Here is a 14,876-nt window from a genome sequence, read left to right as displayed (position 1 = left end):
TGACTGAAAGATGCTCCCACCCTTGGAAGCATCTTTATGCATCCACAGTACTGTTCTGTTCTAGGAAGACATTCGTCAAGATGAGGTAGGTAAGCGCTTCTTCACTAAAGTGCAGGTTCATGGGTTTTTTCCTTCATAGCAGACATCTCAGTCTTTAGGGTACACAGGAAAGCTGCTGCCTGCTCTCATAACTTGGTGGCAATGATCTAGTCCATAATCACTCATCCCCCTAACTGGGAAGTATCAGTTTCTGAATGCACAGCTCAGGACTGGTGGACTTGGAACACAAAGGTCTAAGAAACTGTTTTACAGACAAAGTCTGGTGCTCTCACAAGGCCAAGCAGAACCTACTATTTCACTAGCAAAGTTTCTCTCGTGGAGTGGTGCTTACACCATGACATGAAGTAACTCAGACTGCAGCCTTCTAGCACATGTACCCACATGGGTGACCATTTCACCTTACACAGTGCAGACAAGGCCTAGAGAGACAGACTAAATTTACTAAACGGAAGAAATGAACCTCTAAGCCTTTAAGCAACCAACTTAATCCCTCCTTATGTACATTAATGAAAAGAATGCACAAAAATTATTTTGGGTACACACAGATTGTCTCCCTTTTATACACACAAATTTGCATTCGACTTCATTACTTCCTTTTTAAGCACTGATTTTATAAAATGCTGCCAAAATAAGAATCAGTCCAGGTTACAGACCTAGCACCAGCAAGTTCATCGCTTCCCTCCATCCACTCGTGCAAAACGCTACTACTTCCAGCTTTTGTTCCTGTTCCTTCCACTTGCCATTAAGTGGCACTGACATTTGTCTCAGGGGCTCAATTACGCTTTTGATCCAAGTTCTTATAGCAATGCACCGGATCTACTTCCAGTCTTACCGGCGACCACGGCTGCAGCTCCAGTATTAGCAGCAGGAGCATGAGCCCAAGGATTGGTTTCACGAACTGGCATAGCTGTGGACACTACAGCAGCTTGGGATGGTTTAGCAGCAAGCACACAGAAGGCAGAGTCAGTGCCATTAACTAAAATGGGAGCAGACAACATCAGTGCGATTAATTCATGCAAGGCATGCACGTGACTGGAGTATTAGTGGGCCAGGTCATACCTATCCACATACAACACTTTTAGACACTTCCACATGACAGGAGTTTGTGTAATTAGCCAAACTGGGCTGACAGTCAATACAGGTAGTAAATTTCATTTCACCAAGCCAACACTTGTTAAAAGAATCATGGGATGGTGGATTTTGATGTCCGTTAGGAGGCCTTGAGTTCTGATGACTGACTGAAGTTAAATTTGTTGTTTCTACAAGGAAGAGATATGGCTCACCAGTAGTTATTGTACAGTTAATTTTATATTAAAAAGAACAACACTTTGTAGATACAAAGCAACAATAACTACATTTAACATGGAGAGGTTCTTTTTTCACACAACTTCTATAAAAGCATAGCAGTGAAATGAATACCAATGGCTGCTATGAGTTCTATAGCTGGCATTTTTCCACAACTTATCTAAGAATTTGTGTAAAAAACAGAAATCGAGGTGGCACAAAATCCCTTCCCTTGTGAGATTTGGTTCCTATGATACACTCCTATGCAGTTCAGGAGGCAGAATGATAAAATAGCCATTACCTCAAAGCCAGTTCCTTTTAGAGGCAACTATCGTGTGGTAGGTGCATGAACTTATTGTTAAAAACAAAACCACAGAAAAATTAAACAGACAAGATGAATAAAGCAGGATGCATTCACCCAAAATACTAGTAACAGGACTTGCACAAGAAATTAAGACCATGTGTTACTAGAAAGCAACATAATGTGCATTCAAGCCTCATCCAGCACCCAAAGAAATCACAAACCTTGAAAGGCAGGAGACTGTGGTGCAACTACTGTCACTGGTTTTGTCATGGGGGCCGAAGAGAAAGGATCTTCTGATGGTGTGCTGAAAGCACTGGTGATCTGAGAGCACAGGGCACTAATGCTGTCTGTTTCCCCTTCTACCTCTGGGACTAAAATGTAAACAGAATTCATTAAATTGAAAGTTTAAAGGATACAGAAACAATTTACAACTACCAATGTGAAATTGAAATATAATTAGTTCCCTTATGTCCTACATGTTCTTGCTACTGATTTGCATGACAGCCTTTTTTTTTTTTACATTAGTGTTGAAGATCTGGCCTGAAATAGAACACCACATTAACCTAATTTGTGATTAAGTCAAGAGGGCAAGGAGATCGCTGTTCCAGATTTAAAGGATGCTGGTATCAGAAAATAAAAAGGGTTTTCTACAGTTTAAGTAGAGATCTAAATCTTTCAGTATTAAAGTGCTAAACTTCTCAAGGGTTTGGCTCTAAGATTTGGCATTCTGTGAAATGAAAATACTTATGATAGATTTAAGTGTTCCAACAACATACTTGTACAGTAACTAGATGAACTTTAAAAGTACTGACAGCAATGCACAGTGGCAAGTTCAGTCTAGAGTTAGTGTTGATTGTTCCAGTTCAGTGGTAGCTGAAATCCCCAGTTCCTGTGCTAGAATCATAAAAGCAAAAGCTGAATGCTCAGATAAAATGGATGCTCAGTTTTAAATGAAGCATCAGTATCATGTGGATAATGCAACATCTGGAGTAAAGCTGCCAGCTTACCAGATGTTCTCATTATTACTAATGGCAGTGTTTTCCAAAAGTACCAATCATCAGTCCGTTGTTGCACAGAACTGACATGAGCAGGCATAATCAAGCACAAAATAGTGTAAGAAACATAAAATGTCTGCACACAACATGCACCAGATCTAAAATTCAGGGAGAGGCATGCCCAAAAATTGATTATTTGAGGGATATTCCAATACAGTGCATGCAGTGGGACGGTAAGCAGCACTGGCAGTGGCATATATGGGAACATGCATCAGAAATGTTCTGAATCATGAAAAATTGAGATTGTGGTGTGCTCAGTGACTATCACTACTGAGCAGTGCATTACTGCTGTAAAACTGGCTCAGTGCTGGTCTTAAAGCACAGGTCACTAAACAAGGATTATAAAAGAAGTCAGACTAAGTATTTTTGTTGGGTTTGTCTTTGCCACACTAATTTTTACTTCAAAGCTTAGAACCCTAAAACCAGCTCTGTTGCCAACTGAGAGTACAGCTGGCCTGAAGGATAACTCCTAGCTAAGGGAACTCAAGGACATTAAGCAACGTAATGAGCACCCCAGGAGTTTATGTTGGGATGACTTTTAGAAAACCCCACTATCATCATGTGAAAACTGTACCACGTAATACTGATACAGCCAGCTGTACCACCTAAACAGGTAGATTCTCTTAATGAAATGTGAAAAGCAATTTCATTGCTCTCAAAAGAATTCAGACAGGCAGAAGGACGGACTACAGAAGGGCATCACATGATCCCAAGACAAGTGGTTAAGGCCTTGAAGGGATTTGTGTCTCAGGATGCCCTGACAGTAAGTGGAAGAACTGGTTCAGTGACTCAGAGAGAAGAGCCAAACCTACTAATTCACCAACACCCATTCCTGGAACACTTCAAGCTGTGCTCCAGTACTTCAGATAGCAATTAGAACTGTTTTGTGCATGTGAACACCACATTTGAAATTCTTGCCTATTCCTAATGCAGAAATTTTCTGACATGGTGATGTTTGTTCATGATAAATGATCAACATGAGGCAGGAAGAAGGATTTACTAGAAAATAAGGAGTTACTTGAAACCACAGAGAAAGGAAAGGGGAAGGGGAAGGATTTAAGGCAATGTTTCACTGGAACCATTTGGTTTTACCTGAGTTTTTCATGGGGAAATCAGTCTTCCTTTGCACTGTTGAAGGCAGCTCGTTTATTCGCAAAGACAACTGGCGTTTAAAAGGAGACATCTTTTGGCTCAGGGCAGGGAAGCCCCTGAAAGAGCCTTGCCTGGCAAGCTGCTCTATGGGGGCGTGCCGCCGTGGGATAGCGTGGGGGTTGCTCATTTCTTTATCCAGAGAGGCAGCAACTTCAGCAGTAGGAGAGGTTGGTGAGCCAGAAGAGGGGGCAGTATTGTTTGGTGCAGCACCTGGTGCTACTGTTTTCACTTCTGTTTCAACTGCTGGAGGAAACAGGGTGAGGTTAGAAGAGTAAAGCAAAGTACTGTTTAGCTGCCTACCTGTACTCCCATTTGTTTTGGAAAGAGAAACTGCAGGAATTTGCGTAACTAGTACTCTTGCAAACAAGGTTCTAATAACGCAGCAGAAACACAATTTCTGTATACCTCCACTGTCTTCACATCACCCGACACATACCAAAGCCCCACAGCTTTCTAAGGCAAGCCACTCCCTAGAAAGAATGGTCTCACATCTGTAGTCTTTCTAGCTGCTCCTGAGATTCCAGCTCTAGAAAACCATAAATGAATTGCAAGTATAAGACTGAAAAATGTATTGTGTATTTGAGACCTTTACTTTGCCTCACACAGAACCATGGACAAATATTACTACCAACTGTATTAAGTGATTTAGAGCAGCACAGCTTAGCAGCAGCAGGGAACAGAACGCAGCTCCAGGACCCTCTTTTAAAAAAAACCACCTTCCCAGCCCTGCAGAATTAGCAGCAGCAGCCAAACACACTGCACAAGCTTTAGCAGGCCAAAGGTAGCAGCAGCACTTAACAGGCTGGGCTGCAGCTCTCAGCTCCTCCAGGAAATACATCACAGGTAGAGGGGAATGTGCTGCAAGGCAGATTCAGCCTCTGAGCTGACAGGCCTTGCTAACACCAAACACATTAGCAAGGAGTTCCTGTGTCACTCCTGTACTGAATTTAGCTGCTATTTTACTACTCAATCATGAGTTAGCTGCAGTGGAAGCTCCTCCAACCTAGAGTCAGTGGCTTCATTTTGCAAGGCTTTGCATAGCACCACAATGCTCCTGTCAGACAGGCCTAATGGCAGAAATGTAAGATTAAGATTTGTTTAAATCATGACACTTATGATTAGAATTGTAATGGGGAGATTTCTCCACCTCTAGAAAAACTCTCTCACTCATAAATGAATTGGCTTTGGGGGCAACAAACACAGCTCCATCGACTTAGAAGGACAAAAGGAAATCTAACTATCCTGGTATGATAGTTACATTTTACCTACACTGTTTTCCAAATATTTTAGAAAAAGCAACGACTTTTTTTGACACATCAGCAGAATAACTAAAAGTCTGGTAAAGAGAGGAGTCAGACTAGAGATTTCTGAGGAACTGGAATGGTAGGAGGAACTAATTATGTTGTCTTGTAAGCTTCAGTACCCATGAGTTGCAGCTGCTCATTCAAGTGAAACTTTTCTAATCAGTCTTTCTTGGAATGGATTTCACACACCTCCATTGAGTCAAGACTTTGACTCATGCCCTCAAGTAACAAAGGCCTTGTGTTTAAGCTTCATTTAGCACATTCTGAAACTAACATATGGAAACAAGCAGATGGATGATGAAAACGAAGATTAAAGTTTTACAATCACGGGGCAGCATAAAACTTGCTGTGAAATCATCTGAAACAAAAGTCTGACTTTGCTGTGAAGCAGGTTATAAACAGTATTTATAATTCTTTATTTTTTGTTAGCTGTAGAACTCCAGGCTTTGTAATAAAACTTGAGTAAGAAGTTCTACTTTCACCTAATTTCAGAACACTTTATCTCCTCTCAAATCAGTTAGTCACTCATTTTGAATGTAATTAATAGTCCAACACCTGTGTGTTTTATGGAGAGGGAGTGGATATTATGGATTTTCTTTGGAAAGCACTCTGTAATTGATCTATTCTTCCCTCATGCAGTACAGCTGTATACATACACTCTGTAACCTGCCTTAAAAATCAAGATAAAAATACATTCTTTCTAAGAATGCATATCATCTTCGGATCATTTCCCACAGGATTAGACTACATAAATGATTACTTTGTGTCTGGCAAGCTTTTTGTATTTTTTTAACAATTTTCTAATAAGGACTTTTAGTATGGTACCTACCGTGTTCTCTGCCATAAAGCAGCCTGACAAAACAAAGCAGAAGCAGCTTTCACATATGAAGCCACCTGCACCTTTTCTAGAAGACTGGGGAAATACTGAGTGAATTTGGAAGTATTTTCCATCTTGTGAACTGACGAGGGTTTGGGAATACGATTAGAACACAGTAAGGTGCAAGAGAGGGAACGCTGTAAGGACGTTGTTCAGCTTCAATCCTCGCAGAGGCCTCAGTGCTGGTTCTGCCCACTGCAGATGATTGCTTAAATTGCATCCCGTACCTTTAGCATCCGGCATCTGTCTCATAATTTCCTCTCTCTCTGCTTGCTCAGTAGCTGTAGTGACCCTGAATGACCCCTCTCTAGTGAACGTGGTTCTGCTGGCATCAAAGGTGGCAGTCACTCCACACTCCTTCTCTCGCTTCTGCTTTCGCTCCAGGCACGCTGCAAATGCGCAGCCCACGGCGTGACTCAACCTTTCCCCCTGCACAAGACAGCATTGCATCACACAGTGACTGAACAGAAACACACATGTGCTTCAAGCAGCACAAACTGAAACCTGCCTTTACAGAGCGAATCGAATTAAGCCATTAAAGAAAACTATTTTAATTGTATTTCAGCCTTAAACCTGGTGCATAAAGACTCCCAGCTACTAATGCACAAGCCGTGTTCAAGAAGGCCACCCAGGAATGAATGAGATTGTTGCATGATCTGTTTAGTTCAACTGCTACTAAGATGCCAGTGCAATAACGTGCCTGCACCGATCCCTTGTCTCTAGATACATCTGTGCATATGGAAACTGTCACGAAGTTGTCTTAAGGTGTAAGTCCTAAAGCACAGGTAAGAGCTATTCTTGGAGAAAGTTTACAGGGGGCTCAGGGAGACTCTACTCTTGTGTGCACCTGTGAAAGTTAAAAGTACAGTAGCAACTACTCACACCTCTTAATAGTCCTGACCAAATGCACACATTAGATTTAGGAGTGCCTAATGAGTTCCATTATTCACTAGGTCAAAAGAATCCACTATCCAGTAACTGTAAAAAGGAAATTCAAGTCTGAGAAAGTCCAGCAACCCAGCTGATACAGTTGAATCAGAGGCACTATTGCTACCAGTAGCTCAACTCATCATCAGTAAGTGAATTGACCTGTTAGTCACAGATGAAAACAGAAATGTTCCAGCTTTAATATAAGTAGTTTTACTGGGAATTTCTGACTTCATTGTTTAAAGAAAAATCATAAATTATCAAGCACCATTGCTCTGAACGTGCAGCTCTGGGGAGTTCACACAGTGAATTTGCACAAGGTTTCAAGCACTTTGTACAATATAGCCAGGATTCAACAAACAGCAGAAAGAAAAAAAGGTCAGATCAGGGAATTAAATAACTTACCTAAGTCTACACAGCAGGAAACTGATTGTAAACCTACTCAAAATATTGTTGTCACTCAGAAGCAAATAGAATGCTAATTTAATTCAGTTTAGCTCCATTTCTTAACATTCAGATGACTTTTCATTCAAGATAACACTCATGTACAAGACACTGCATTCACAACCAGTCTGTATTTACTCACTATGATTTTATCCTGGAAAAAACTGTCATTGCTGTTTCAGTTTTTGGCTGTAAACATTTTCAAATGAGAAAATTTTCTGTCTTTTCTTAGAAGAGTAGTTCCCTTCTGCTGGAGATTATCTGAGGCTGACTGCACTCCTTTTACACACAGGCTGAGCAGCATTTCTCTCCATAAGACAGCATGACAGACGGATGGCAAATATTTCAGATACAGGGAATTAGAATTAAAATAATTTACAAAGACTAAGTAATATCTCAGTCGGCATCACAACATACTGCACTATTCCAGGTACTCAAATTTTCTGCCCTTTATTTCTAGCTAAGAGCTGGGAGAGCTGGCCACACACCCTACTGCACTCACCGTGTCCTTCACGGCCATAAAGCAGTGGCAGATCCAGCGCCTCGTTGTGCCATCTCGGCAGATGTATGAGAACGCCCGGTCAAAGTTCCTGTCTGGTGCGCAGAAAGAAACCTTCTCTATCGTCTGATCAACTATAAGATCCTAGAAGGAAAAAATCCCCCCCACCATAAAGGAAATGTGAGGAAATATGGCCAAACAATTGAACAAGTCATTGTCAGGTGTAACTGCACAAAAATGAGTTATACTAAAAAGGGGATAACCTGATGTGGGTTCAATTATTTGTCATCAGTCATCATTCAAAAGCTGTTCCCAGTACAAAACAAAAAGAAGAGATGACATTGTCCACCACCCATCTTTGGGAGAGGTGTGCTAAAGCACCACTGAAGAATTTAGGGACCCAGTGAATTCCTATGACCTCTCTTCTAGACTATGGAGGCACGTGTTATTTTATTTTTATAGCAGCTCCATAGTCTTGCAAACAAAGTCTTTGCTGTGGTTCAAACACAATGCTGAAACTTGGGGGAGAGGTCTGCAAGAGTGAAAAGTCTTGCAGCTGCTACACAAAGAGCAAAACTCATCTCCCAGTCAGCTAAGCAGAAATGCAAGAGAAAGCACCAGCAGCACTGGTAGCACCAAACGCTCCCTATTTAATCCCATAGAAGGGAGGAGCATTTCTAAAAAGGAGATAGTCCAGTTAAAGATTATGCCACCCTCATTAAAATTAAGTTTTTAAATATATTTTTTCCAAATTATTTCATTTGCTTGGTGACTAGTACTTGGGACCTCTGCTGATGTATTCAACCACCAGGAGGCAATAGTTTATTTTCTTTTTAAATCCTATACTTTTAATTACCTCCAGAGTCTCACAACTTATTAAAAATCATTTTGAAAATATTGCATATATGCAGCAACATTTCTAAAAATAATACATGTATTATTACTTTTACATGAGGCAATCAGTAGAGTGAATTCATTCACACCAGTATGTTTGTATTAGAAAGTGAATTCTTGAGAGACAGCAACTGCAGCTCTGATGAGCCATACCACTGCAGCAGCCCTGGAGAAGTCTAACCACAAGCAGATATTTGACAGGCAGTTGCACTCCAGAGGGATAAGAATTACATCTGCCTGTCAGTGTTGGCTTGGAGAAATCATCTTTTAGGTTGACCAAAGTAAGAGTCAATTGATATGAACATAAAATAAACTATTTCAGACTGACAAGAGCCAAAACTGTTCTCATAGCCACGCCATCTTTTAAAATTCTAGTGCACTTGTAAGCTTGAAGCTCTTATTTCTAATTGTCTACACCTATATAAAACCAAGAATCACTTGCTCTTACTTGTACACATGTGCCTTGGTGGTACACCATGGGCTAATTAATAATAAAAAATTGTAATTTCACAATAAAAATGTAAAACAATCCAGAATCATGCCACAAATATATTAGTTTTCCACTTCAGACCAACATCTTTGCTATTAAAAATTACTAAATTTGATATATGCAGTTACTATTAAGTTTGAGTCTGAAGCTACAATCTCCCTATTTAATTTACTCTCTTCACTGCATTTTTGGAAGCTCTTGTTCATTCAGATCCATTCTAGGATTCGGATGCACTGAAAATGATATTGTTTAAAACATATATGAGAGCTGGCTTATGCATTGCTATTGCAACCTTTTGCAGTGGTGCAGAGTGAAGTCCAGGGACTCTTCAAGTTCACTGCCAAGAGATCTTATCAGGAAAACCAAGGCTTGTTGCAGTAAATGCAACAAAAAATATTTCAAGCTCGTGCTACATCTGCCACTTTTTACAAAATGTGTCTTGAGAGCAGTGTGGAATTAACTGGGAAAAAAATTAGCAGGTGTACATGTGTTTACAAAACAAGAAATTACTAAACTAAATGACACACTTCAGTCTTCCTTTCAAATACCAACATTTGCAGTAACACAGATTGCTGTCCATTTAAAGATATAGCATATACATTATTATAGAGATTTAAAACTTTTGCCCGGGGAAATCTAACCTTTGTTTTCTCATCTACAACTCGGAGTCCATCCGCTGAAACCCACAGGACTGCTTTGACGGCTTTCTTCCCAGACTTTCAAGAAAAGGAAAAAAAAGGGAAAGAAAAGAAAAGAAAACAAAACAGTTTTATGCCAACAGCCAATTGCCTCCCACTTCCCCTCTCCAAGAACTATAACATTAAGTGTAGATGAAGTCCATGGTCAGTAGGGTGCCCAAAGCTCAATCCAAGTTGCAAAACATTAAGAGAACCAAGCCAAAGCCAGTATTTCAGAAACAGCACGTCGTGGGGATGGGGAGAGGGCACAGGACAGGTGAGGCAGAAATAAGGTGTACATCCACTGACAGTAAAGAATTCAAGACTGACCAAGTGGGTGAAGAATTCCACTAGAGTCAGAAGACACTCATTCATAAGGAGTTACACCACAGGTAGCTTCTTCAGCACAAGTTCAAATATAGGAAAATTCTTACCTGATATTTCCATCAGCCCTACCCTCTGTCCCAATAGTCCCATGGTAGAATCATGGCATCCCCTTAAACCAGTGTTAAAACACCCCAAAATCATCAGTTACTGTGTAGCTTATTAAGCTCATAAGCTTAATGCTAAGATCAATCACCCAAATATGTTTCATCAATTTATTAAGACCTAAATGTCTTATCTTGGGAGACAGGTATAAAAATAGGATTTCTTAACCCTTGGGTGTGTATCTGGAGAAGCAGTGGTGTGTGGCAGGCGGGTGCAGCAGAGAGCGGTCTGGCTTCTATCCAAAACCTGACTGTGGGAACTTTCAGCTGCTGCAAGCTGAGGCTAAGTAAAAGTGGGAAACACAGGAAGGCTTCAGGAGCCATTTAAACTACAGATTCTTTCCAGGCTGTTTATTTTTCAAGGCAAAGCTACAGAAAACAGTCCAAACACAATATTCTTCTGAAGCTAATTCATTGAAAAGAAAATAGGTCAGCATAATTTTACTGGTTGTTACAGTGAACTACTGCTAGAAAACTAAGACAGTTTCTTTTAGCCTGTCACTTTAATTCACAATCCCCCTACTTTAGCCAGTTATTAAAATATTCTCTTCATGTGTTTTGAAGCACTGGGTTTACACAGTTTGTGGCTGCTAATGGCACCCACCAGAAACCACTGCAGGGAGTGAAGAAAGCAACAACAGGGGGAAAAAAAAAAAGACAAAGGGGTTTCAGCTTGTGGCTTCAAACTAGAATTGAAACTATTTTGTAATTTTTTAATAGTTTATTGCGGATGTATATCCTTTATATTCTTACAGCAAGTAATGGAACAAGAATACATTCTGGCATAGGCTACTGCATGTTCCAAGTCTGCAATACCAATTTTAACACTGTAAAAATGAAATATCTTGGAGTGAAAACTCTCCAATTATATCACATTGGTTTCATTCTCAGAGAAAGCAGCAAGTGTGAACAAAAAGGTGCTGGCAGAACTTCTGTTTGTTTTTTGGGGAGGAACTATCTGTCCCAATTTCAGAAGCAGCAATGACATCCTGAGCATTTTCAAAAAGCTTGGTAGGAACAGAGAACAGCACTGACTTGCACAGAAGAGCATTTAAAGAAAAAAAGAGAGAAAATAAGCACAGTATGAAAGCAAGCTACAGAGAAGTGCTTGCAGAAGCAAGTTTCTAAGTGACCATCCATCTTGTCGGATACCCCAGAGAATGTTTAATTTAGATTCTGGAATACCTAATGGAAAGAGTGCAATTCACAATAGAAGATACACTTAAATTTACCATCTAATGTGTTAGAAAATATTGCAGCATATAAAAATCACTTCTAATATTTTGTTTTAAAAGGCAGTAGCAATACCCACAAAATATAGTCTGTATTTTCAATGCTCAGCTAGCTTCCACAGCCTGAAAGTCCCTATTAATTCCAAAACAAATGGTCTGTCTCCTTGAACTGTTTTAAAAAGAGTATTGGTTGTTTATAAGCCATAAGTCTCAAAGATCTTTATTTCAAGCAAATACAAACAATGAAGAGAAGATAATGCCTGCAGGTAACTGTTTTGTTTAGACTGCCATCATTAGATTAAGAGATACACATCTTTCCCCAGCAAACAATAAAAACCTTGTCCCTACAGAAGCTGTGGACAGTTCCTGGAGTTTGTATTAAAGCCAAGTTTAACTGAGCTGGGTACTTTGTAAAGCAATGCTGATCTTGAGCAGAGCTGCTCCTCACTTGCCATTTTACCAAATGAGGATTTAGAAATAGTTAACACATGAACTTCATGTTTCTCAGAATAAAATGAGAAGGCTGAAGAGCTTCCTAAGCCCCCTTTTCCCACTGAAACATTAGGTTCCACATGCAAGATAAAGAAATTGCTACACTAAGAAAAAAGAAAACTCACTTTAATTCTCCAATTCCTTCTTCTATATTTATGGTGGATGCAGTGCTTTGAAAGGGCTTATCCTTAGAGTCTATACCCCAAACCCACTGCTACTACTGCTAGACAATGAATGATTTTTACATTTTCTGAATTCTCAGCTTATCTGTGCCTACCAGTGATGTTTAAAGGAACATACTCCTCCAATTCAGCTCCTACTGGACACACAAACCAAAGTACTACTCCACTCTGGGCGGGTATGCCAAGTAAACTGTGATTACAGAGCAGATAGGAGCATTTGCACTATTGGCACATACTGGACAAAGATCAGAGCAGCTGCAAGATACTGCATGGGAAGTGAACTCCAACACAGGATCGCAGCCAGTGTAACAAATGCTGGGAGGTACAGGCAACTCCAAACAGAAATGTTTAAAGCAAGTGGCCAATATCCACTGGAACAGGACGCGTTGAAATCTTGCTACCAAGGGACTCACCTAGATATCCAGATCTGCAGCTTGTCTTTATATTCTACTGCTTTTAGATGACAGCACTGCCTGAGGAAAGCCACATGTGGCATTGACTCCTGGGAGCCTGATTTGCCTGTGCTGAGTCAGCACCCCTAGAAACCTCACTGCTCAGCCCTTCTGGGAAGGTCAGTTATCTGCTCCAGCACCAGAGTCACTATCTGGACTCATTTCAGAGTCCTCAGACATCTCCAGGAGGGGAGGAGAGGAAGCTGGAGGACAAAGCAGGTCCATGGCAGGCCAGGCACAACAGAAACCCCACTGACAAACTGGCAGTGCCCTAGAGATGGGCATCAACCCAGCAAAAAGTAGCTGCTTTGATACCTTGCTCTATTGTAAGGTGGAAAAAAAAGTATTAAGGATGCCAGAACAGAAGTTGGCCAATAATGCATTTTTAAAAAACTTTAACTTTGTTTCTAGTTTTTCTGCCTATTATATTTTATCCTATCCTGGGACTTGGACACAGCTCTAAGACATACCTGGAGTCTGAGGTATATATAAAGAAAAATTTTCATTTGAGACTCTGTATAAAACATTGTATGATGAGACATACACACGTTCCATGGAGGCAAAGCATGACAAAGATCACCAAATCTGTACTACTACTCATTACAACAGAAAAGTTTTAGTTTTAAAAGGAGCTGCCTAAAAGGCAGCTTATTTGATAATCACAAAAGCCTATCCTGGACCTATCAACAGACATCAAATTTTTATTTTAAGTTTAAAAAAAGCATTTTCAATACTAATCACTTGAACACTTCCAGAAACAAATCCATCATATTTACATTTTACAAGGAGAAAAATATGGACAGGGAAAGAGGCAGACATGTCTAGACTGACTTTCTGAAAGCTGCTGGTGTGTTTTAAATAGCTTGTCAGTTTGGATATTATATTAATCCCAATGCAAGGCACTTGGGGAGAAATTATAGATGAGACAGCCAAAAGATATTAGAGTTATTAGTATTTCTCAATTATTAATAAGTGAACAGCTGTCCCTTTTTCTGCAGATTTCCCTAGATGTGGGCTCCTGTTGTAGGCCAAAGCTGTAATAAAGGTACTGCCACACTGCTACTGTGGGGATATCTAAACACTACGGATTTAAGTGGTTTCAGTGCTAATTAATGAAATTCACAGGCTGAAGTAGAAGTAGGTCCTTCTTTGTCAAAATATTATAGTACAGGAGAAGGGAAATCTAAAACGCTGGACATTGTTAAATATCAACCAAGATGTAGCAGGGAAGATGGCATATTTAATAATTTAAAAAGTCAAAGAAAGATTTTTTCCCTAAGTGCTATGCAAATACCTTTACTTTTACATCTTTGCTTTCCTATGTACCCTAATCTAAGTTAGTACCAACAAGCAGAGAGAAAACTAACATACCTAATCAGATTGAGGTGGGGGCTTTCTGTTTGTTTCCAATTTAGCACTTTGGGTTCGGTCTTTCTAGATTCCAGCTCTAGGATTGGATTTGCACACAGGACTGTTCTCATTAATCTCACAGATCTGCCACCTTCTGTACTTTAACCCCTCACCACCACCACTACACTTTAGATTTGTGCTCTCTGACATCATAGGAAGACACCAAAACTGGAGAAACAGATGTTCCTGTGTGACATCTATCTCTGAGTGAATGGTGATCAGCTGAAAATCCTTATTTACTCCCCAAGTAAAGCCCAAAACAACTCATGACCAGAGAATAACCTGCTTCAAAAGACTTCAGCATGTATATGAACATTACAAACCTGTTCGCTTCTATTTAAGCAAAGTTTCATTTTATAACAAGATACTTCAGAAGCCATTATCTTAGATTAACTCCATATGAAAGCTGGATTGAAAGGTTTTACAGGAATTTTAAACACAGAGGTAGGAAACAGATGAGAGGTAAAAGAGAGCATGATCTTTCCGCCTTGTAGAAAGAAATGTAGGCAGCAGGAACAAAACCACCCAGCCACCAGCGCAGCACGTTGGGAATAAGGACAGAGCTGCTTCCCTTCTTATCTAAGACACTGTCCTTGTGAAAACAAGAGCAATGCTAGAAACAGGAGATTGAGCTGAAATTAGGAAAACATAGT

General features: G+C 40.1%; 1 protein-coding gene across 11 annotated transcripts in view; it reads right to left on the bottom strand.

Moving 5' to 3' along the window:
* The window catches only part of NUMB (NUMB endocytic adaptor protein), a 98,911-nt gene that overhangs the window by 2,059 nt on the left and 81,976 nt on the right, over positions 1–14,876 (bottom strand). For 4 of the 11 annotated variants that reach the window (XM_059849593.1, XM_059849596.1, XM_059849597.1 and 1 more), the window contains 6 exons: positions 9,932–10,006; positions 7,910–8,050; positions 6,264–6,465; positions 3,796–4,098; positions 1,870–2,019; positions 893–1,036 (listed from right to left, as the gene is read on the bottom strand). In XM_059849593.1, the coding sequence (XP_059705576.1) occupies positions 893–1,036; positions 1,870–2,019; positions 3,796–4,098; positions 6,264–6,465; positions 7,910–8,050; positions 9,932–10,006 (1,015 nt within the window). The remainder of the gene's footprint in view (positions 1–892; positions 1,037–1,869; positions 2,020–3,795; positions 4,099–6,263; positions 6,466–7,909; positions 8,051–9,931; positions 10,007–14,876) is intronic. The other 7 variants (XM_059849600.1, XM_059849602.1, XM_059849603.1 and 4 more) reach the window with 3 other exon arrangements.

This window comes from Haemorhous mexicanus, chromosome 6, assembly GCF_027477595.1.
Source record: "Haemorhous mexicanus isolate bHaeMex1 chromosome 6, bHaeMex1.pri, whole genome shotgun sequence".
Lineage (NCBI taxonomy): Eukaryota > Metazoa > Chordata > Aves > Passeriformes > Fringillidae > Haemorhous > Haemorhous mexicanus.
The sequence above is the reverse complement of the archived record's forward strand: the minus strand, read 5'-3'. Positions and strand labels throughout refer to the sequence as shown.